A 24594-nucleotide genomic window follows, 5' to 3' on the forward strand; every position below is an offset into this window, starting at 1 on the left:
TTTGCATACTGCAAGGTTATTCACGTGCTCTCTGTAAACAACTTCAATCTACCACCATGAAAAAGACGTCGTTAACCATCGTTCATGATCGTCAAGTAACGATAAAAATCAATTGAGTGACGTAAACGATAAAAATCAATTTCCTGCATTAGCAACAAGTAATGAAGGTAACAAGGATGAAGATCTCCCTCAGTCCTCTCAAACTTGGACTCAGGTAATTGCAAGAAATAAAAAACGTATAAAAAGTGAATCAACTAAAACTGTACAAGATAAATCAAATAATTCCAATTTGGTTACTAATCTAAGAAAAAAAAGCAATATTTGTGACTAGGTTCATCAATCCCTCAGTTGAGGTAGAAGAAGTTGAGAATATTGTAAAACAACTTAATGTAACTGAAGTGACTTGTACCAAGTTGAAAACAAAGTAAGATTCTTACTCTTCCTTCCATGTTGAGGTAAACGAACAAGACTTTTCTATTATAAGTGATCCTGAGGTGTGGCCTAGAGGTCTTTTAATTGGTCCTTTCTTTAGGAAATTACGGAATCAGGATGAACTTCCTAGGAATACTGACTCTCATGCTAAGCATGGAGAGTCTTAAAATTTGGTACCAGAATGTTCGTGGACTGCGTACTAAAAGTAATGAGTTCTTCTCCTCTGTTTCTAGTTCTGACTATGATATTTTGGCCATAACCGAAACTTGGTTATCTGAAATTCATGATGATCGGGATTATTTTCCAGATACTTATACTTGTTTCAAACCGGACAGGTGTTATGGTGAAGAAGGTGGTGATGGAGGAGGTGGTCCTTTAATTGCTGTCAGAAATAATTTTCAGGTGTTTCGAAGGTATGATTTGGAAAGTGTAAATAAATGTGTCTGGATTGAACTTAGGTGTAAGTCAACTAAAAATCTTCTAATCTCTTGTGTATATTTTCATCCAACATTTCCTCTTGAAGTATTTGAGAACTATCTAAATTGTATCTCCAGTAAACTTAACCTGTTAAAAAATGATGTATTAATTTTTGGAGATTTTAATATATCCAAAATAGATTGGTTAAATAAAGAGCTTTTACCAGGAATACACTATTACTCTAAAGTCAGGTTTCAGTTATTGTCAACTTTTTTGGATAATACGAATCTAAGTGTTGAACCAGCAGTATCGGATTTAGATTTAGTTTTAACCAACGCATCTATAGTGTCGGAAAGACACGATGAGTATATGGTGGCTCCTCATGTACACCATTATTCAATTGTAACTTAAGTATTTTTATCCAGTGTTTGTAAAGTATATGAGTCCACTGAAAGATTTTTATATGCTAAAGGTGACTATTTATCCTTGTATCTTCAAATTGCTAATGCTGATTGGTGTAATATATCGTTAAGTAATGATCTCAATTTAGCAGCTTGCAAACTAGAGGAAGTTATTAAATCTGCGATGGAATGTAATATTCCTAAATCTAGGCCTAAACAATCTAAATTTCTCTTATGGTATTCAAAAAAATTGATTTCTTTATTGAAAATAAAAAATCAGGCTCATAAAAAATACAAAACTTCTCAATGTGAAAATGATTATGTAGTCTTTTCTAATTGTAGAAGAGCTTTCAAAACTCAATTAAATCTGGACAGACAAATTCATTTTAGTAAAATTGAAAATGATCTTACAATTGCCCCTGAATCTTTTTGGAAATATGTAAATGGTTCTAAAAATAAGATAATATCTGGTATTATTGACAATGATGTTTTGTTGACTGATGATAGTATGTTGGCTGAAAAGTTTGCCAATTATTTTTCATCTGTCTTTCAGACTTTCTCGGTTAGTGTCACTAAAAAATCAATGTTCATTTGAAGAATTTGGTCAAGATAAACCCCCAGAAATTACTACTCAACATGTATTAGAAGCTATCAGAACTTTAAAGATTAAATCGTCAAGTGGGATAGATGGAATTATAGCTTTTATTGTTCAAGGAATAGGTGAAATAATCGCACCAATATTGTCTTCTTTGTTTAACTGGAGTTTATTCACTTGTAATTATCCTGATGTATGGAAATTGGTTTCTATAACACCCATACCTAAAACTAATGGAAAGTCTATTAATGATTTTCGACCAATCTCTGTAATGAAGGTAATTCCGAAAATCTTTGAAAAAATAATCTATAAATATGTTTATAATAAAGTAAAGAATGAGGTTAATATAAACCAACATGGATTTATGGCTGGTAAATCTGCAATAACTAATTTAGCAACTATTATACATTATACGCTTCCAGTTATTTGGGCTGGGGGTCAAGTTGACGCTATTTACTTGGACTTTGCTAAGGCATTTCATAAATTAGCACACCATTTATTGATAAATAAACTGAAAAGATATAACTTGCCTAACTGTGTTATTGATTGGTTGACTTCGTATTTAAATGGAAGGAAATTTGTGGTAAAATATAAAGGGAAACTGTCTGCTATTCATAGGAATATCTCGGGGTACCCCAGGATTCTAATCTTGGTACTCTAATGTTTTTGCTGAATATTAATGACATTTGTGTTGATTTAACTTGTAAATATCTGTTATATGCAGATGATATTAAAATTTTCAGTCAAATTAAGTCCAAACAAGATCAAGATAGTTTGCAAAAAGATATAGATATCATAGTTAAATGGTCCGACGAGAATTCCTTACCCCTGAACTTTAACAAAACGCAAGGAATAACTTTTTCGAGGAAAGTTAACCCTTTCATCTACAAATACAGGAAAGGAAATCAACATATCCAATTCGTTAAGCATGTTAGAGATTTATGAGTAATGTTAGATGAAAAATTGCTTTTTCAGAAAAATCTGCAGGTTGTTATCTCCAAAGCTAGGAGGAATTTAACAATGATTAAATGTTTATGTCGAAATTTTACAAATATTAACACCTGCAAAATTCTCTATATGTGCAATGTTAGGTCTCATCTTGAATATTGTACGGTAATTTGGAATAGTGAAGCAGAATATTTTAGTTCTTCGATTGAATCAGTTCCAAATTCATTCCTAGCCTGGTTAAAATGGAAGTTTAAAGAAATAGGAGAGGTGAGCTTGTCAAACATAAGGGTGGATCTTAATCTTACTCCTCTGTCTGACAGGCGTCGGCTCTTTGACTTGAAATTTTTTCATGTAATTCTGCATGGGGATTTTGTTCTGGAGAACTTTTTCCCTTTAAAAATTCCTCACAGAAACATTAGGAATTTGTTCCGTTTATTAGTAAATATCTAACTAGGTCTTCTATATACAAAAGTATAGAAACAGCTAATAACTTTTATCCAGTTCTTGATTTGTTTCATAAGAATTTCAAGAAGGTGCGTGAATCAATTATTTTTTTAAATAAATTATGAAATGTTTTAATATTTTTAGGCTTGCAACTGATTCTCTTAATTTTGTTTTGTATTCTTCTAAATATTGTATGGATTTGTTATATATATATATATATATATATATATATTGTTTTTTGAAATCAAAAGGTAAGAACCTTTTAATTTTGAACAGATACACATGTTTGTTTCTTGTTTTTATTATATTTCTGGAGGTCATCTAGTAAAGTTTGTAAGGTGCTATTTGAAAGATTCTTTTATGTTTTGTTAGGTTTTTTTTATTGTTCTCTCGTCTTCATTTTCCTATCATCTTTTCTTTTCTTCTATGCTTAATTCCTTTTTACTACGTATTGCATTTTTTTATTTTTTTAAAAAAACTTGGTCATGGATTTTTTATTTGCGTCTTAAGATTTTTTATGCTTATTTTTTTGGTCATTATTATTAGCCTTATGAATCTGTGTATTTCACCGAAGTGTTTAACTTAGAAATATTTATTTTCATATTGTATTAACAGCTACATAGTGTATTTTTGATTTTTTTTTCTTTTAATATTTTGTAAACTGTTACAACTACATGATTAATACTAATCTATTTTTGAATTTTACTTTGTATACTTATCCTATATGGTATACCTTTTTTATATGCATGTTAACTATGCTTCTTTTTTTCCCACTATTGTTATTTTTGTATTTTCCAGTTTGTAACAGATACTGCATGTTTTTGTTATTTTTTGAACAAATATTTTATCCATTTTTGTATAACCAGTTGTATGCTGTTATTCTATTTGCATGCGCTCTATGTAAAAACATTTTTTTTCTAAGGGGCACCTGTGGCTGTATTGCTGTCTGTTTCAAATAAACATATTTCACTATTATTATTATTATTATATAGGTTCATAAAAGAAATCCAATAAATACGAAAATAATTCACAATTTCATTCACAATGAATGGAATTGTGAAGTACTTTCGTATTTATTGGACTTCTTTTATGAATCTATACTTACTCATTATAGTATATAAAATGCAATACAAAATTTACAAATTGCAAGAAAAGATATATATATATATATATATATATATATATATAAATAGGGGCGGATTGTACCGTGAATTTTCGTTAGAAAAAAAAATGTAAATGTTTTGGAAAGATATTGTAATCCATCTATGTGACGGTAAATGCTCGCTTTGATTAAGTGATTCGCGTTTTTAACGCTAGGGTGAGCTGAGTCTAAGCCTTGACTGCGATGTCACCGTTTGACCTGACATCTAGTGGCCGAATCGTAAACCTGCTCAACTGAACGTGTTTTCGTCAGTTCTTGGACAGGTGAGGGAAAAGGAATACACATATTCCTTTCGATCCATTAGATTACATGTAGAATGAGTTAAATTGAAAAAGAATAGTATGAGTAAGATTTAAATTTGCTATATTCACTGTCTTTGGAGGCTATCTTTTAGGCTAATGTATTCTAAATTTAAACCTGTTCTTTTTCTCCTTAGATCAGTGGATATTAGTAATATTTTTTGGGAATTAAACTTAGAAATGATATATTTTTCGGCTGCTTGGCTAGAAATTTCTAACACGTAGTAGTGGATGATGTTCGGTATTTCATTATATTTTGCAGTGTCTATTTATTTGTCTTCATGTTTGCTAATTAGATTCCATTTGGTACGTACAAAAAATCATTTAATCAATACGTGCACTTTCTGCAATATTCAATTTCCTTGTGTGTTATTTTGCATAAAGATTCTTGCTCCTTTAAAAAACCAGTTATATATAGAGCTGTCAAAGTTTGCTCCTTTAGAGTCAGAAATATTAAGCTTAAATCGTTTTATGTTATTTGTTAGTTGTTTGGCTTTACATTATTCGTTATATTCAAAGATATTCATATTTATTATTGTTGTTGAAAATTTGAAGTTTTGGAAAAAAAAAAAAGTTAAAAATAAAAGTTTACTAGCATGTATTTCATGGAGTCTTAATGAAACGAACCGAGGTGCCTATGTATGCGAGTCAATTACGCTACATAGAAAATATATTAAACGAAATATATTTTTTTTTCTAACGAAAATTCACGGTACAGGATCCAGGACCGACTTCTGGGGGGACGGTGAATTGTCGTACTGCTACTTAGAACTACTTTTAACAGTTTCAAACTCTGGAAGGGTTTTATTTGATTACCTGTTGTTTGCCACAACTGGATTTTGGTGTTGTTTACCGGTATTGCTCTCTCTGGTTTATCTTATATCACAATCGTGAAGATTTATACAAAATCTACTCATAAGCTATGGGTTGCCAGATGATCATATTCTAACAATCAAATCTATTATATTTATAAACAGAATACATACAATACAAACTGTCGCAAGCACGTTATTGGGTTACTGTGCTATTGGCTGTTAACGCCACAGTAAAATTTATTTAAGGCGAGTTCAAGCACTCGATATAATAGTTTGTTTGCTTAGAAACTCTCCAAATGCATTTTCAAAATTGATATGACGTACAATTTGTTTGCGTTCGACTGTACACCCAACATTAAATCTAGTCATATCATCAGGACTACCCATAAGGGGGGTAGCAAATGGGGACCCGAACCTTATGGAGAAGACGCGATACATTCAAAGATTAATTCATAACCTTTGTAGAGAACAAATTAAACAAAATTACATTTAAAAACATCGATTTACGGATCTTTTAAACACCTTTGGTGAGGGAAGGGAAATTTAGTCTATTGGTAATACAAAAATTTAGTGACTCTTGTATTGTTACTTGGTTATTTTCAAGTCCACACAAAGAGCTTCCTAGTGGTTCCTTTCGCGTGGGAGACCCGGTTTCGATTCTCGAAAAGAGCTCATGTGGTTCGGACTCTACGTTAAACTTTTTAAGTCCACGTCTCATATACCCTCGATGCTGAACGAGACGCTAAAATTGCAAATCAAATCAATCCCACAAAGATTATTAAAATACAGGGGTCGGCAAGTCTTCCATAGCCTTTCTGAAACAAGATGGAATGTGCACGAATTGGAGTGAATTTCAGGTGAGGTGATTTTGAGTTTAACGTCCCGTTCAGCAGCGAGGCTATATGAGACGTGAATCTATTGGTTAACGTGGAATCAAAACCACATGATTCCCCGCCGGAAATCGAACCCGGATCTATCACGGCAGAGGCGCGTTCTCTAACCGCTTAGGTACGTAGGAGCTCTGGAGTGAATTTGAGTTAAGCATTCCATTCAGCAGCAGATTTTGAGGCCTGGGCTTACAGTTTAACATTGTTTCCGATCCATATGAGTTTCCACCGGTAACACTGTTCAACAAATTTGATCGAAAGTATGTAAATTCTTTGAAATTGCGATTTTTACATTCATTTAAGCATAATATGAAAGGAAATGATAATAGAAGAATTTTCTTAGCTCAGATTGTAAAAAAAAAAACGCCCTTGTACAACAGTAGCTGTATATATACAAATGTATTAACATTTATAGAACATTTAAGCAAAACCCTTGTAAAAACCTACATTTCACTTTTTTTTATCTATTTCACTGTGATGTGATAAGCTGGGGAGTTAAGAAGTACCCTAACCTATAGCTTTCTATACCCTTGTACTTCTTTTTTCAAAATTGCGCAAATACCAGTTTCACAGCGATACAGAAAATAAAGTAACCGTGGTCAAGTTAAACATTAACAATTCCGTAATAAAAATCAGTATTAACATCAAAACATGAAAAATATGTACAAATACATTTTTGTGCAAGAACTACACTGCAATGTAAACAAAAGTTTCAAGTGATCCCTTGTACAGGATTATGTTTATTTTATTTTGAGCGTCTTCGCTTGGCTTGCCTTTTGTAGGTTACATCTGGAGCATCCCTTGCAATACTCCAACAGTAGTCGGCCAATATGTTAGAACTCCACTTTCCCTCATATCTCTTCTCCATGGCTGCAATATCTTGATGGAAACGCTCACCATGTTCGTCACTTACTGCTCCACAATCTTCGGGAAAGAAGTCTAGATGTGAATGAAGAAAGTGGAGTTTCAGAGACATATTGCAACCAAGATTTCGTAGCACAATAACAACTTTGCTACCAGTTGTTTGTAATTTGTTACTCGGTGTCTTCCCAAGAACTGTAAACAAACACTCTTCAAGCTTTCCCACGCAGCTTTCTCCTCACCTTGGAGAATTTCGTCGAACTTGTGATCTTTGAAGAGTTGCCTAATCTGTGGCCCTATGAAAACACCCTCTTTAACTTTGGCATCACTTAATCGAGGGAATTGTCCTCTTATGTACTTATAGGCCTCATCCTCTTGGTTCATGCTCTTAACAAAACTTTTCATAAGACCTAATTTAATATGTAGAGGGGGAAGCAAAATTCGATTACGATCTACCAGTGGTTCATGCTGCACATTTTTCACTCCCGGCTGAAGAGTTTCTCTGGTACTCCAATCACTTTTGCGGTAATGAGATCCATGATCTCTACTGTCCCATTCACATATAAAGCAACAATATTTTGTATACCCTAACTGCATACCTAGCAACAGTGCTATTACTTTAAGGTCACCACAAATGAGCCACTGAAAATCGTAATATTTAATGGCTTGAAGTAAACGTTTCAAGTTTTCATAAGATTCCTTCATATGAACTGCGTAACCTACAGGAATTGAAGGAAGTTCATTTCCAATATGTAAAAGCACTGCCTTTAAACTCACCTTGGACGAATCTATAAAGAGCCTCCACTCCGTAGGTTCGTAATTAATTTTAAGTGCCCTCATGAGGCCATTTACATCTGTACATGCCACAAGTGTGTCTTCCATAGTAAAAAATGAAGTGAACATCTCCCTATTCCGATACATTGAAATATTTAATTTTTCCTGCAATAAATTCCATTGCTTTAAGCGTGACGCTAAAATTTTGGCTTTGCTTTTCGAGAGGTCCAAGTCTCTGATTAGATCACTTAGATCCTCTTGAGTAAGTCTATGTGGTTCACATGGAGGTTCTTCTACAACAAACGTAGGGTCCTTCGAAGTACTTGATTCAGGAGCTTCAACTTCTTGATCATCATCAGAAAAAAGATCGTATTCTTTAGGTGGGTCAGGAACAGGTAGTCCTTCTCCATGTGGAACAGGGCGCATTGCAGAAGGAATGTTAGGATAGATCAAGGCCCGCTTCTTCTTCGTGGAAATTCCCTTGTTGACGGAAGGAACCATACAAAAATAACAGTCTCTGATGTGGTCGCTTGGCTCCCTCCAAATCATGGGCACTGCAAAAGGCATTGAGCGCCCCTTCCCATTAATCCAATTTCTTAGATTGCTGGCACAAGTGTTACACACAATGTGGGGTGCCCAAGATTTATCTTGGTCTCCAATTTTACAACCAAAGTAATATTGATAGGCTTTTCTTATTAGTGGTGCTATAGTCTGCTTTTGTGAAGAAAATGTCACTTCCCCACACACGTAGCAGAAGCTATCCGCACTGTTTACACAATTTCGCGGCATTTTTGTTTATTGAAATCCTCAAAATGTCACTTGAAATAGTTTCGACAACTATTTAAAAATATACATTCGAAATACCAGTATTTTTGCGTACTCGTAGTTGTATTTTTATGTCCTGCGCTACACAAACGTCACACCCAAAACGCTGATAATTGCACTAAACCTGCCTTTTCTAACAATAGCAGAACACTACTGAGATAAGGAACACAATGAAACCAAGCGTTCATATAGTTTCTCCAGTGTTGCCGGATCAGTGTAACATTTTACCCCAAACGAAGCGAATATATTTATTTTTAAAGCGTTATTATTAGACATGCCTGTAAAACGAAAAGTTGAGCTAATATTCGAACATAACTTTCAAATTCGTGATCAGCACCACAAAATCAATAAGAATTAGCTGGTTTTGTTCAATTTACATTTTCGTTGTTGAACAGTGTAATCGAACCCGGGTCTCCCACGCCAAAGGCGTGTACGCTATTCACATAGCCACAAGGGAGCTCTGTGTACGATTTGAGACAATAAAACCTATGGCAGAAGTAAACGGGCAGATTACATTTATCTAAGTTACAACCATTAATTCTCTCGGACGTTTGAAGGTAAAATTTAGACTATATAAATGTAAGAAGTTGAATCCCGGAATCGAAAGATAACTCATTTGATACTGAACCACTACCAGAAGAGTCAAAAAACAATTTAAAATATTGGCTTTTTTATGTAATCGTACACAAGATTGTATCTCAGGTGGATTCTCAGTATGCAGGAATGAGAAATATTTGCTTAACTTTTTAAGTAAGTCTCAGAGTAAGCACTTTGGATGACGGTGACGCAATCATGAAATTAATTACAATCTATTCTGATTACTTTAGTTATAATTTTGTTAAAGAGTAGTAAGTGTATAAGTCAGTCTGTGTGCAGCTACTTTCTCGGATTTTCACAATGAAATTTATAAATTGAAATCATTTGTGTTTCCTGAACTTTACAAGGCACTCAGAATTTCCTCGCGCGAAGTGGGTTTTGTGGTGGACAAATACCGTGTGCGTGAGTTTTCTTCTGTTTCCTCCCACTTTCTTTATTACACAATTTTTCATTTATTCTCATCATTACCATATTCTTTAGCTTACATAACATAATCGTGTGACGTAAAATTGAATATTTCATTTCATTTTTCTTAAGTATATAAAACCCAATTTCTTACTCGCGTGGCATGATAACGAAAAACACAACATTATATAACAGGAGATTATATTAAAACTCCATTAAGAAAGCAAATGCAATTCTAGGGCTATCAATTTACTAAGCTATTGCGATATTCATGATGATCTGTTTGGGGCTTAATGTTATCTTTCAACAACGAGTCTAATGAGACATCTCTCGTTATAAAGGCGAGAACATTTACCACTTGTTCCAGAGGATAAAAAACAGAGGTGCCTGGCAATCCTTCCTTTTACTCCAGGTGTGTGTGAATTTTCACGATAATGAGATGTGAAAGATCGGAATGCAAATATTGTGGCAAACAACACGCCACGTTTTATTTATATATATAAAATAAAAAGGTTCCTCGTCTGTGGGGGGCAATCGTCTGTGTATATATATATATATATATATATATATAATTGTAAATGTTTAACAAAAGGGTTTTCTTGTTTTCTTTTGTTCCTTAATTCATCTCTATTTCAAATTCTATTATATCGAATCAGACAGGGCCACGGAAACAGAAACTTCGAGAAAAGTTTTAAAAAAAATATCACATCATATCGTACTATCACCATACACATCCTGCAACAATTACACACATTCACTCACCCGGTGATTTCTTTGTTTCACAAGGAATTTTAAGTTAATGTGCTGCTCAATTTTTACATTTGCCATTCTTTCGGCATATCTCTCTTCAATTGCTGCTCATAGACTACTCCCAACTGAAAGCGGCAATTCATATATATATATATATATATATATATCATTCTCTTCTCGAAGGATCAAGGTTGTTCTCCGCGCATGCACTCTCCTTTGCTCCAAGTATACTACTGAGAGGGTTGCCAGTAAAGTTATTTCTTATCCAAGCCTTATATAGATGTAAATGCAGATTTTACAGGAAATACGAAAGTAATATTGAAAAACTAACCGAAATCTTTAACATGTGTGAAATTCAAACAAGTTCAGCTTAAGGAGAAAAATTGAAATGTACTGTATAAAAGGTGTGAGCAACTACGACCAAACATTTTATTCATTTACTTACTGTTGGTGCAGATGCCGCTGTACTGAAGTGGTGGACTGAAGTAGAATATGGGGGGTGACAGATGCCGCTGTACTGAAGTGGAATATGAGGGGGGGGGGGGGGTGCAAGACCTATACATACATTTTGAGGTTAGGTTAGGATTTAGATTTCTGGGCTTTCGGCATCTAAGGCCATTTAGCTCTTCAAGTTTTGAGGGATGACGTCCCTCGGCGAGCACACAATCCCAGGGCGCAACTGGTAATATTGTACACTATTAACAGAAATACATTAAGCATTGAAAACATATACCTTAAAATATTCAACTCCTGTTAACTTAAACAAGTCCTCTAGTGACACATACTCTGGAGGGTTGCGGTGATGTTCCAATCTCTGGTCTTCGTTGGAATCATCCATATACCAAGCTTGCACCATTTTTGCTCCAAGAATAGGACGTGCTTCTTTCAATTTGATCTGAAACAAAGCAATACAAAATTATTTATAATGAATCTGTTAATCTAAACTGTCGGTCAAGAATGCACGTACTGTAATTGTTACAGCAAGTTTAAGTTTCAGTTGCGCTTTTTTAATTCATCAGACTTCCCTAAGATATGTATTCAGCCTGTAATTGGTTAAAAGAGTGCTTGTTTCCACATTTTCAACGGCTTGCTCCCAAGATTAAGATCATTGGGATATTAATAAGTGTTATTTTTTTCTTTATATATTTAAGGACTATAATTAGCAATTAAATTTCTGGTCTTTCGGTATCTATGGCCAGAGTTGGTAATTGAGCGCACAGAACACATAATATATATCAAAAACTAATCTGAGTAATGTTCTTTTTCTTTTTTTAATGAATTTCTAGCTAATATTTCCAGTATGTCCCAGTGGTACTCTATTTCGGGGCTAAGAATATCGTCTATGTTGTTATTTACATGTTTATGATATAAGAAACAATGGTGTAAAAGAAGACAAATTTTTAATATTATAATAGTTAGTGCAGTAACCCAAAATGCTACCTATTCGGTGTGCTTTTATTAATATCTAGTCCTGTGATCTACATTGCGTGTATCTTCGAACACTCCGTAATTTTAAATCCTGTATGTAAAATGCTACCATATTCAACACTGCTGCCAATTTATGTACAAATGTAATCCCCAATTGGTGCTCCTGTATGTTTTTTAAAACAAATTAACAGTATTTGCAGTCTAAATTTTTGCTTTTACTTATGTAATTTTTAATAATCGTATCCCAAAATTTTCTTTTTAGGTGTTCAAAAGTAGCTTTCTAGTACAAATATAATTAGCTTAAGTTCTTTAAATGTTATTGGTAGTCAGATTGTAACGTACATACATTAGCCTATGTAAATATATTAAAATCGTGCTATGCATATAATTATTTTTGCTTCAAATTTACATATTTTACAGATATTTTCCGTATATTAATTTGCATTTTAGGATAGAATAAGTAAAGGATTAGTTGTGGGAGTAATTGTGTATAGTTTATTTCATTTTTGTGTTTATTATTATTATTATTATTATTATTATTATTATGTGTGTAATATAAATGTCATGGGAAGGATTAAATCAAGACAGAAGTTGAATTAAACACCTCGATTGAGAATAATATGTGCAGAAAGCAATGCTTTGGAAATCTTAGGAAGCTGGACGGTACATCGCATAAACCCAGCACACAAGAAGAAAAAAAGAAGAAGAAGAAAAGTTGGGAGATTCTTTGTCTCAAGGAAAAGAACACCCAAGAGTTAAGTGCAGCTGGTCCAGGGTTGCTAACTATAATTTTCAGAAAGAAGAGAATATGGATGAATCTTCAGGGTGCATAAGCCTGCGATAGATACATATGGGAAAATTACTATGGTCAGAGACGATGTGACATGTAGACTCCAAGTCGGGTGCAGCCATTGTTTAAGTTTGCTTGCTGGAGTTCGTAAATACATGCGAAACTTCGATTACAAAGAGGTGTGATAATTTTAGAAGTTGGCCAGAAGTAACACTTTTTGAGCAGCTAGCGTCACTTCCAACAGAAATTCGACCAGCCAGAACCAGACCTAGGATTTCGCAGCTCCCCTCACCTCACCTGAGCAAAACCGAGGAACGGAGCATTCCATGTAGAATCCTTCACCCCTGTAGATAATTTTACTTCCACAAGTAATTCTTTTAATATTGTAAAGATTTTCTTGGTATTTCGTTAGGGTAGAATATAACTTAGGTTAGTCGCTGTATGGTGTTATTTTTGTGTCGTATCAAAAAAGGCTTATTTGAGTACAGGACGGTAAGTCCGGCAGTACTCCATGGAAGGAATGCATGATAGATGTAAGAGCGTAAACACCGTGTATCATGGCAGGCGACGTCCTGAGGAGAAAAACTGCACCAACATGTGAGAAAATGTAAAATTTCTATGTTTTAAAGATATGACAGCATGTCACACTTGCAAATAAGCTGTTTTATTGTATATAGGTGTTAATTTTCGTGTGTGGTATGTTGACGAACATTTTAATTTAACAAAAACAATAAAAATATGACAACTTCACATAGCAACCCCTCACACAGGTGAGTGGTCGCGGAGAAATCCCGCTAGATGTCAGGACCGTCAGGTCTGCATGAGAGCAGCGTGTGCTCTCAGCTGAAAATTAAACAATTTTAGTGAGAAAAACGTAAAATACATGGTTAATAAGAACATGATTAGTGTAGTGCTATGCATCATTCTAAAGCTGGACATTTCAGCTATACTGTGGATACATCAGTTTGCGAGTATCTATTAACAATTTTAAATGATGAAGATCAGAAACAGTGAAAGTGCAAATTCAGGTCAGAGGGGACAATGAACTCTGTAAGCAACCCCTTTCCTTCCCCACTTCACCCCGTCATAAGACTCGCAAAAACTGTGAAGCGAGCCCAGCTTTTTGCGTGGAAGGTGGTTTTGACAAAACCAAGGAGGCAAGGGAAAGAAAGGCAATTCGTGTCTTGTGATCGGAAGAGAGGTATCACTCTTCGTACGCTCGTATAGAGAAATTCGGCTCTTGACGTACAGAGGAATTTGTGACTCTGTTATACTAACAGACAGTGTTAGCTACGAACATTTAAGCTCATGATATGAGCTATGTACGCAAACATTTTGTAAATACTTACACTAAAACCATATATATATTGAATATTTATCCTAGTTCAGATATTCATCGTAAAATGTGTATATATATTATCTCTCGTTCTTAATCCTGCGCAACGAACTTCGCAACTGTGTGCGTTAAGTACAGGACAGTGGTGTGCAAACATTTATAAAATATGAGCAGGATATAATAATCTGTTAAGCGAACCCTATAGTGTCATCTTCCTTTTACTATTACGGTGATGAAGTTAGATAGTCGTGCAATAGCCACCTAACAGACTGGATCGCGTTAGGTTAGGCGAAACAACCTGTGCCGAGATCCCGTTCCACTGCAGGCACAAGATCCAGAGAATTGTTCTCTGAATATTCAACCGGAGGCGAACCAGGAGGGAAGCAGAGTATTGTCATGTTTAATGTGGAAGAAAACATGACCTCCGTGGGACCTACGTTCTGCTAATGGGAAGATAGTAGAGCGAACGGCAAGGATCAAGAAGACGACCAGGAGGACATCCAGGAGAAGAGGAGAAACACTGAAGATGCGCTGAATCGTGTACGAACATTTAATATAAACAAATAAGATCTTAGTTTGAAATTAAACATTTCGGCGAAACAATTGTGAAAAGTTCAAAATTGATTTTTTTTTTTTTTTTTTTTAGTCACAGTGTAAAGTGTTGTTGCGTGTGTTATTACACCTCATTAAAAGCTTATCCAATGAATTTCGTGTGCACATCATTCTCCACAGGAAGTCTTACGAGGTATGTGATCAGTGTGATTTTATCATCTTTCTTTTCAGCTGCCCTGGAGTTGTCAGTGTCTGGTAAAATACGGTCTCCCACAACCAAGTGTTGTTGTGTGAGTGAGAATTAGTATTGCCTCTAACCACCTGGGGAAACACGTAGACCTGTAATTTAGAGTCTCTCTTTTGATTTGAAATGCTATCCTAAATTACTTCCATTTTGTTCATTAAATCACTTTATCTTTCCATATTACATATTTTGCTCTACCAAAATTTAACTTAAAAGCTCTACCGACTTAGCTAGTTATTTACATATTTCTCAGAACATTAGCATTTCAAGATTAGCATATTCAAATTTATTTACATTTTAATTTAATCTGCATAATAATTAGTTTATTTTTCACTCTACGGCCCTTCCCCATTACAAGATGTAACGAATCCATCTTTTGTACTGGGTGTCTTGCAGTTTATAGATGTTTAGATAGGCCCGAAACAGCTTCTTTGTTCTCGAAAGACACTATATCTCTAGCGTGTCCCTTTAATCTAGTGATAATATTTCTTTACGCCATTCCAATATAGGAGGCGTCACAAGCGCAATAAGCTTGATATATACTGCTTAGGCTAATTGTGTCCACAAAATAATTTCTGTGTTGGCTAAAAGATTTTTCTAAGCTTCTGCGGGACTTGAAACTAACTTTAAGACTGTCTTTTTTTCCATTTTTCTTCAGTTTGTTCGATATTCCCGGATACAAAGGAAATAAGACTCACGGGGTACATCGTTTATGAATCTCTTCTGATCCATTTTCCGCTCATCTTAAAAATGCATTAGGCTCTTCATTTCCATGTTTCCATCATAAGAGAACTGTACCCATTAATAGATCCTAGATTTAATATTCTATTCAGTTTTTCTTCCAAAATGTTCTTAAAGTATTACCAACCTAAAAGCCCACACGAACATGTTAATCCATATCTTAGCTCTTGTCTGACATGAGTGCTCTGAACTGCTTTTTACGAATATATGTTTATTAAAGGTTTCCTGTATATTTTAGATTGGAATTTATTAAATTTTCTGCAAAAAGTAACATCCAAAAAAATCATAGAATCCTTTCTTTTTCAATCATAAATTTTATTCTATTGCTAATATTCCCTATATGCCTAGAAGATGATTCAGCTGATCTTCGTTTTTGTACACCACCATCATTTTGTCATCTGCAAAACTGAAATAATTAATAAATTTTAGTTCAAAATTTTCTAAACTCTTAGTTTTGAAATGGTTTAACACGATGTTACCGAGTACCGGTGATAAGAGACTTCCAATGATAACCCATCTTTACCAGTGACTTATGGGATACCCAAAATACACAATTAAAAGGCTCAGGCCGGGATAGGAAAGAGGAAAGGATGGGGGAAGGTGTTGGAAAGGGACTAACTTGAATGTACCATTCTTACATTTGACTAGTATGACAGGAAAACTGGAAAAAACGTCAATCAAGATTCTGGGTAGCTGGAATTGAATCCACGACCTTGACAATCCTAACTAAGGTTTTCCAAGGTTTAATTCAGGCAAATACTGGGATGGTACATTCAACCTACGATCTGGCCGTTAACCTCGTACTTATATCCTTCTATCCTTGGTCCTTTTTTATCTGTTCTACTTTATTACATTTCATTAAGAATTTATGCAGTTATCACATGTGTTATACATTACTTGCCATTACAGTTTCTATTTTATTGCTTAACATAGTTCTTTCGCCTTTGTGTATTTACAGACCAATCCGGATAATCGGAGAGAGAACCACGCAATCATTGATGAGTTTCCAAATGGTTCAGACGATAGCGATATTGATGATGGAACATGGGAACCAGATCAAGACGAGATTTCAGAACATTCTTCTAGTTCCAGTTGAAACGTAGATGAAGAAAGCGATGGTGGCCCAAACGAAACGCAATCTGACACGTGTATCTCTATAGACTATAATCATTGTATGTGCATCATGTTCACTACACGGGACAGAAAATATATATTAGATATATGTAACAATAATGGAAAGAAAATCTTTCTTCACAACGGAATACCTTCAATACACCAAAAGCTACCTCCAGAAAAATTTTCATAACAAAATTAATTTTACAGAAAATCACGCACGACAGGGTTAATAAGAAATTGGTTCCTTCTGTTTGTAATAACTTGTCTTCATGATCAGTAAAGTGTAGAAATACAATGTATCAAGTACCAAATTTCCCAAACGTCTAAAAGTAGTAGGTGTCGTAGGATGTCTGAATTAATGCAAATATACCCTTAAGGTGGTAACAGTGTTCACCACGTTGCCTATATGTGCATATGTATTACTAAGCACCTCACATATCTATCTACTTTAGCAGCCATATTAATTTGCGTTGAACATGTAAAACTTGCTTTTCAAAATAAGGAAGTAGTGAGTTCAGTGACTCCTTGCATTTATTTATTTTTATAAGAAGTAAGTGCCCGGTTATGTTGTATGTTGTATACTTGGGCATCTCCTATCCTAGTTTGAGAGTAATCTTTGTGATACTTTGCCCACTGTACCACAGTTCAAGCATTATATATAATTGAACAATTCATAAATTTATAACATTTATTAATAATATTAACATGTACCCAAAATCCTAATGTTTTTCTTTCATAATTCTTTAGAGCAGAGCTTTACGTTTAGCTGAAGACAAATTACGACCAAAACACCTGTACCTTTCATCATAACTTTTGTTTAGTGATAATTCGTTTCGCTCCATGAAAATGTAAGTTATAACACTCATTTATTTTAAAACAATAATAGGAGTTCGTTATCTTGATGAAATATTTTTTTTCTGAAATCTACAAACTTTGGTACTTCTCTGAAAAAAATTCACGTAGCTATGTTTGTTAGCTCTTGAGCTATAACATGTTCAACCTAGAGTACAGTCTCAAACCAGAATCTCGGAAGCTGTGTACATGTGGTATTTTTCTAAACTTTGATTGCCTCTAACTCCAAAGCTATTTAGTCTAAGGAGGAAAACTTCATATTGGTTATGACCCTTGTACTACTAACAAGTGACAGAAGTTTCATGATAATCGGAGATGGTGGGTTATAAAAAGACATTTTGCTGGATGATCTGACGTGGAATGATTCATATCTACACCGTGCTATATTTGGCCCGGTAACATTTCATTTCAACTCTTACGGTGATAGTTTTTGTATTATGAACGTAAAACCGTAAGTGAAATGAACTGTAAGACCCTGGTATGCATTACGATATTTGATTTTGTAGTCATTATTATTATTATTATTATTATACAGCCGTATTGTAAAAACTGTGCATCAGGGAGGGGTTTTATTCTGCAGATGTGAACCAGAAGTCCTGCAAAATTTACAGGAGATACAGAGCAGTGTAGTGAAATGGTATACTTCTAGTGTTATTTACCGTGGACCGTTTAATTTTAATATTAGTCTTTTGCAACATTCTCGTTTACGCGCATAATCACCGTTGATGACACGCCTGCTTCCTACGGATGCAATCCAGCATGGGCCCACCTACTACATCCCTGTGTTGATTCAGATGTAATTCGTCCATTTTAGTGACAACATGCCACAGGTTAGTTGCCCACTGTGCCCAATTTTACGGTATATATATTCGTACGCTGTATTTATACCTTTTACGTTTAGGTTAAGCTCTTCGTGTTATCCAATCTTATGGGGCCACACTTACATTATTGAAATATGAACTTCTCTTAGCAGGAAATATACTCTTGCTGCTTTAGAAATCATTAACTAAGAGAACAGTTGCATTAATGGGTGGAGCTTGTCTTAGGAGGATAGTGTAAACAGTGTATGAACAAATCTCACATAAACTACAGTGTATAAAATACGAAACAAACAACAAACTGTGCTCAGCAGCCTCTAAAAAGCATGAATGCTAGCTAATCGAGTCAGATCAGGGGTACAGTAGGGGGTCCCGCGAGGTGGCGCGTTAGCGACGGTGGGTAGGATTGTGGAAAAAATTTGACTGTGGCACAGTTTTGAGGCACTTCCACGACCACTTTCTACACTGTCTTCACATCATTAAGTCTTCCTTGTGGAGTACTATGTGCTAAAGAGCACATTTTGGATGTCGTCTTTCTACCTTATTATATGAGAGGTAAAATCCCGACTATTCTGGGGTTAATTTTACAATGCCCGCTCCAGCTGGTATACTTATTCAGAAACGAGAAAATACACTATAAATTTTATGAAAGTGGATGAAACTCCCCCAACCTTAAGCAAACCCGTTCCTACCCCTATTCTACTTATCTCTTTCTTACTCTACTCTATCCTACCCTACTCCACTATACCTTGTTAAAGCGGCCATAGGTATACCGATGCGCAGCTGGAGCGTGTATTGTAAAGTTTATCCATATTAAAATACTTTTACAACCCTATTGTGAAATCAAGTAATATGTATTTTTTTCATAGATTTTAAACATTTATGCTCCTATAAAATGGGATAGCACTAAGTTTTCACGAAGTTTATCTGTAGTCAGGACATAATATAACGTAAGTATATAGGAGTACCGAAAGTTACGAATTTATATTATGAAGCAATTTGTTAAGTCAAACAACCTGGCTCACGTCTGCGGAATATGAAATGAAATCCTTAAGTTTTACGTCCCACGGTTATGCCGGTTAGGCTAAAGGAGACGGTGATGATGAGAGATGAGTGAAATGGTGGAATGAAGAAAGTGGGAGGAAACGGGAGAACCCCGAGAAAACCCACGAGCACGGTGTTTGTCCACCACAAAGTTCACTTGGCGGGGGCTGGGATCGAACCCGGGACCGTCTGCGGAATATGAGTCGCGGACATAAACTCACCGGACATGAGCTCACCTTTATTAATGCAAAAGCCGACAAAAGCCCCCCGGACATAAGCTCACCGCTAATAATATAATTGTATTATAAGATAATTAATGCAATAAAGAATACAATAATGATAACTTAATACATTTATACGTTAACTAATTTAATTGCAAAGGAAAATAAACCTAAATAAAATAAAAAAAGCAATGGAAAATATGACAAAAATGAAAACCAGACTTTGAATATTAATATGAAGTAAATTTTGAATATTAAAATATAAATTGAAAACATTTGGACAAACAAAAAATACTACTTTCTTTACTGAAGAAAACAATCCAACCCCCTCCCCTTTGCTGAAACTTTCAGTGCTGGAAATCTTGCATCACAGATATATCGGTAAACGAAATTTTGGTGAAAGGGTATCTCCTTGTTATGTTCTTTTTTCACTATGGCTGAAAGTAACTCAGATATATTTCGTTTTCCTTTAGAAAAACGTATGATAGGTATGAAGAGGTATTAAAATCTAGATCAAAATGCTCCAGATATTTAAAACCGTGCTTTGACTACTAGTAGGCCTACCTTCTCAATAGAAAGTAGGCTATGTAACTAATAGAAAGTAAGAGAAAGTAACTAATGTCAATAGAAAGTAACTAATGTCATATATGAGTTATCAGACATCAGAATAAAATATTGTGAATGTTGCAGAGTTCAAGTCTTAAGGCTGTCATTGTACTTGCAGACCAATACTCATCACAAATTCATTTCTTTATTATTTTATTTATTAAGAACAAAACAATTACTTATGAACCCAAAAAGCCTTAGTAAATAAGAAAGATATTTCTCTCAGTGTTGGTCTGCAAACACGACGACAGCACTGACAAGTAAACCTTACGTTTGGGTGAATCGAGTTGCTGACTGAGACACATATGAGAAAGTAGTACTAAATGTGGTCAGTATTTCAGTGAAGTTTTAAGTGCGAAGCTCCAGGGGTTTAGGAGATACAGCTACCAGAACATCACATGGAAGTACAGAATAGTCTTCATACAGTTGGAGGTAAAAGCTCTGTAAGGCCCCTTGTAACGACAAAAGATGAATAACAAATATATGGGTACATATTAGGACTAGGAGGAAGTCATATAGTAAGGGTATACCTAACGGCGGCCATCTTGAAATTCGCCATTTTGAATTAAGGTTAAGTTTTTAAAATAGGAATAGGGTTATGTGATACATGATTTAAGGCGCAAATTTAATCAGAAGAACAATGGTGACGTTAATTTTGATTTACGCGCAATTGGTAAAAAGTTACAGGGAAATTAAATATTGTTGCTTCATATGTATTAGTCCTTTACCGTACCTTGTAAATTTTGTGTTAATGATAATAATTAAATAAAAAGCAGGTGGATAAATATTAGGTCTATGGTAAGAGTTGCCTTGATGACGGCCATGTTCAAATCCGCCATTTTGAATCAGACAAAAGTTTTAAACAAAACGCATAACAGTGACACCTTATTAATAGCAAATTTTACCATAAATCCAACGGTATAACCATTTTTGCTTTATCATTAACCAGGACTTGTTATCGCATAAACAATTTGCTAATTTAAGGAAAAACGACCAAAGTGGAATTGAGTCATAATTGAACTTGGGTCTTTCTTCCAGAAAAGTCCTCAATTAGTACAATCAATATGTAGTTCAGAAAAGAGTGCATGACTTGCACAAATGCTCTGCTCACAGTGAGCACACCTGACAAAGGCAATCGAGTTACACTTGACACATTTGTCGTTAACAATTCCGTCAAAGCAGTAGTCGTAAGGAGCGATCCATTTAATTTTGTGCTGGTTAATGATAAAGCAACAATGGTTATACCGTTGGAGTTATGGTAAAATTTGCTATTAATAAGGTTATGCATTTTGTTTAAAATTTTTGTCTGATTCAAAATGGCGGATTTGAACATGGCCGTCATCAAGGTAACTCTTACCATAGACCTAATATTTATCCATCTGCTTTTTATTTAATTATTATCATTAACACAAAATTTACAAGGTGCGGTAAAGGACTAATACATATGAAGCAACAATATTTAATTTCCCTGTAACTTTTTACCAATTGCGCGTAAATCAAAATTAACGTCACCATTGTTCTTCTGATTAAATTTGCGCCTTAAATCATGTATCACATAACCCTATTCCTATTTTAAAAACTTAACCTTAATTCAAAATGGCGGATTTCAAGATGGCCGCCGTTAGGTATACCCTTACTATATGACTTCCTCCTAGTCCTAATATGTACCCATATATTTGTTATTCATCTTTTGTCGTTACAAGGGGCCTTACAGAGCTTTTACCTCCAACTGTATGAAGACTATTCTGTACTTCCATGTGATGTTCTGGTAGCTGTATCTCCTAAACCCCTGGAGCTTCGCACCTAAAACTTCACTGAAATACTGACCACATTTAGTACTACTTTCTCATATGTGTCTCAGTCAGCAACTCGATTCACCCAAACGTAAGGTTTACTTGTGAGAAGCAAGGCCTAATGATGAATTCGTAATAATATATATATATATTTTTTTTAAAAAAGTCACAAACCAGAATCACGAATCCTGTTAGTAAGCAAATTCTATTATGTAAGTATTCATGCCTAATCATGAAATTATTTTAATGCGCTGATGAATTTCCAGGACGAAAATTCGGCCTACTATTGCCCATGCTTAACACATTAAACTTCCAACATTCCTATTTTATTCTAATATCTGATAACTGCTATACAACATTAGTAGCTCTACTTTCTACTGAGTTATTATGCCTATTTGTAATTGTAGTCAAAGGATAGATTTTAATGTCCAGGGTATTTTGTTACAAGTTCCTCAAGGTCTGCCCACCTTTAATACAACGCAACTTTCCAATGTCCTTATTATTATTATTATTGTTTTTTAATACCTGATAAGTCATTTAAGGTAGTAGTTCCATTTTCCGCTTACGAAGTAGCCAAAGCCTAAATTTCAATATTCCGTGAAAATAACTCTTTACTTTGGGCAAGGCAGTATACTGTCAATACATATTATTGCCAAGCGAGCGTCAGCGAGTGAAGGCGGGTTAGAGCCCCGCAGGGCACGTTGTTTTATGTCTTTCGTTCTTGGGAACTAATTATAATTGCGGGAACCGGTTCAGATTCATTGCTTATTGTCACTGCCTATGTAACTAATGTCATATATGAGTTATCAGACATCAGAATAAAATATTGTGAATGTTGCAGAGTTCAAGTCTTAAGGCTGTCATTGTACTTGCAGACCAATACTCATCAAAAATTCATTTCTTTATTATTTTATTTATTAAGAATAAAACAATTACTTATTGTCACTGCCTTTGACTATTATTACAAGTCCTCAAGGGAGCTTAATTTTGCTATCGGTGAGCTTTTGTCCGCCCCTGTTATATAAGACTGCCGGTGAGCTTATGTCCTACACCCGGAATATAGGCCCCACAAATGCAAATGCGTCAACAGAAATACATTACTTTATCTTTGTACAATTGTCTTTGTGCTGGCACCTCATGAAAATGACAACAAAGTTTCTAATCAAAGACGGAAATTTATACGCGCTTCCATTGAATTGGCATATTTTTAGATTTGGGGGACGAGAATATTTTGATTAAATTTCGTGTTCTTGCCATATTCTGTATCTTTGGATGGTTTAGGTCAGGTTAGGATATTTGGATTTGGGGGACCAGAATTCTTTGCTTAAAATTCGTACTTTCTTCCTATATTTTCTATTGGCTACGGTAGGTTAGGTTAGGCTAGTACTTGGTAACTGCCCCCTTCGTAACATCAACTCATTTCTTCATTAAACATGGTGATTTTTACTTGATTTTGGCACACCAGTTCCAAAACTATCCCAATTGAATTTCATATTTTGGTCATTGTATGAGATGTAAGTTTCAAATATATGAGAAAATCGTAAGGCTACTAATTCCCGTCAAGTGACCTTTCATTAACCGCAAATACTTCTGTGATGACGATTAAATCAACATGCTTCCAGAAAGTTCTCTTTGAACGAATATAAAATGCTGCCATATGGTTGATCACCATCGGAAACAGAGGTTTTGCTTCGATCACATCTTACAGAATGTATTCATACCCTAAAAACAATAAATTTACTGTACTTGTAATTCTACACTATGAAAGACGTGTTTAAAAACTGCCACCAATAAATTTCCTTACCCTTTATATACTCTCGTATTTATTTATTTTTTGCTCCCTTGGTAAGCTGCACTAGATTCTAACTATTAGAATTCTTTGCACTTCAGTCTGTTTGATAGCAACTACATTATCACTTATCAACTATGCTACAGTGTTTTTGAGAATTAGTTTTTCATTGGTTATAATTTCAGTGTTCATGTGCTGAACAGCTGATCTTGTCTTGTCGTAGACCATTATCGGTCAAATAGGTAGGTGCACCGGCTCGCTAGTCATATGTGCTACTAAGGCAAAATGGTCAAATGTGTATCTCAAATGGGGCGTTTACACTTAGTCGATTTGCGTTCGATTCAGTTGAATTGACGTCACTTTCAACTTAATCGACCGTGTAATCCGGACTTCAACTTAATCGCTTGTTGATCGAAGGCGACTAATCGACTGGCAACTGAACTGAAAGACGTTCTATTTTCTGTGGTTGAAATAATTGAACACATCCATCGATCTGATTCGGCCTAGTTGCTTCGATTTAGTGGCAAATGCAGCGAGTCGATTTAGTCGTGCGACTAAATCGACCAAGTGTAAACGCCCCAAAACAGAGGACTTATGATTCAAAAGCAAAATAGAATAAAATACAGGAAACAATTGGGAAAAAGACACAAGT

At 34.9% G+C, this 24594-nt stretch overlaps 1 protein-coding gene across 1 annotated transcript in view; it reads right to left on the bottom strand.

The window, feature by feature from the left end:
- Adi1 (acireductone dioxygenase 1) overlaps positions 1 to 24170 on the bottom strand; it is a 75246-nt gene extending 51076 nt beyond the window's left edge. The window contains exons 1-2 of the mRNA XM_081755588.1: positions 23958 to 24170; positions 11346 to 11507 (exon numbers count right to left, since the gene is read on the bottom strand). Coding sequence (XP_081611714.1) covers positions 11346 to 11468 — 123 coding nt within the window. The 5' untranslated portion in view covers positions 11469 to 11507; positions 23958 to 24170. The remainder of the gene's footprint in view (positions 1 to 11345; positions 11508 to 23957) is intronic.
- Positions 24171 to 24594: the final 424 nt, after the last annotated feature.

The sequence above is a fragment of the Thermobia domestica genome, chromosome 4 (genome assembly GCF_964235325.1).
Source record: "Thermobia domestica chromosome 4, izTheDome1.hap1.1, whole genome shotgun sequence".
Taxonomy (NCBI): domain Eukaryota; kingdom Metazoa; phylum Arthropoda; class Insecta; order Zygentoma; family Lepismatidae; genus Thermobia; species Thermobia domestica.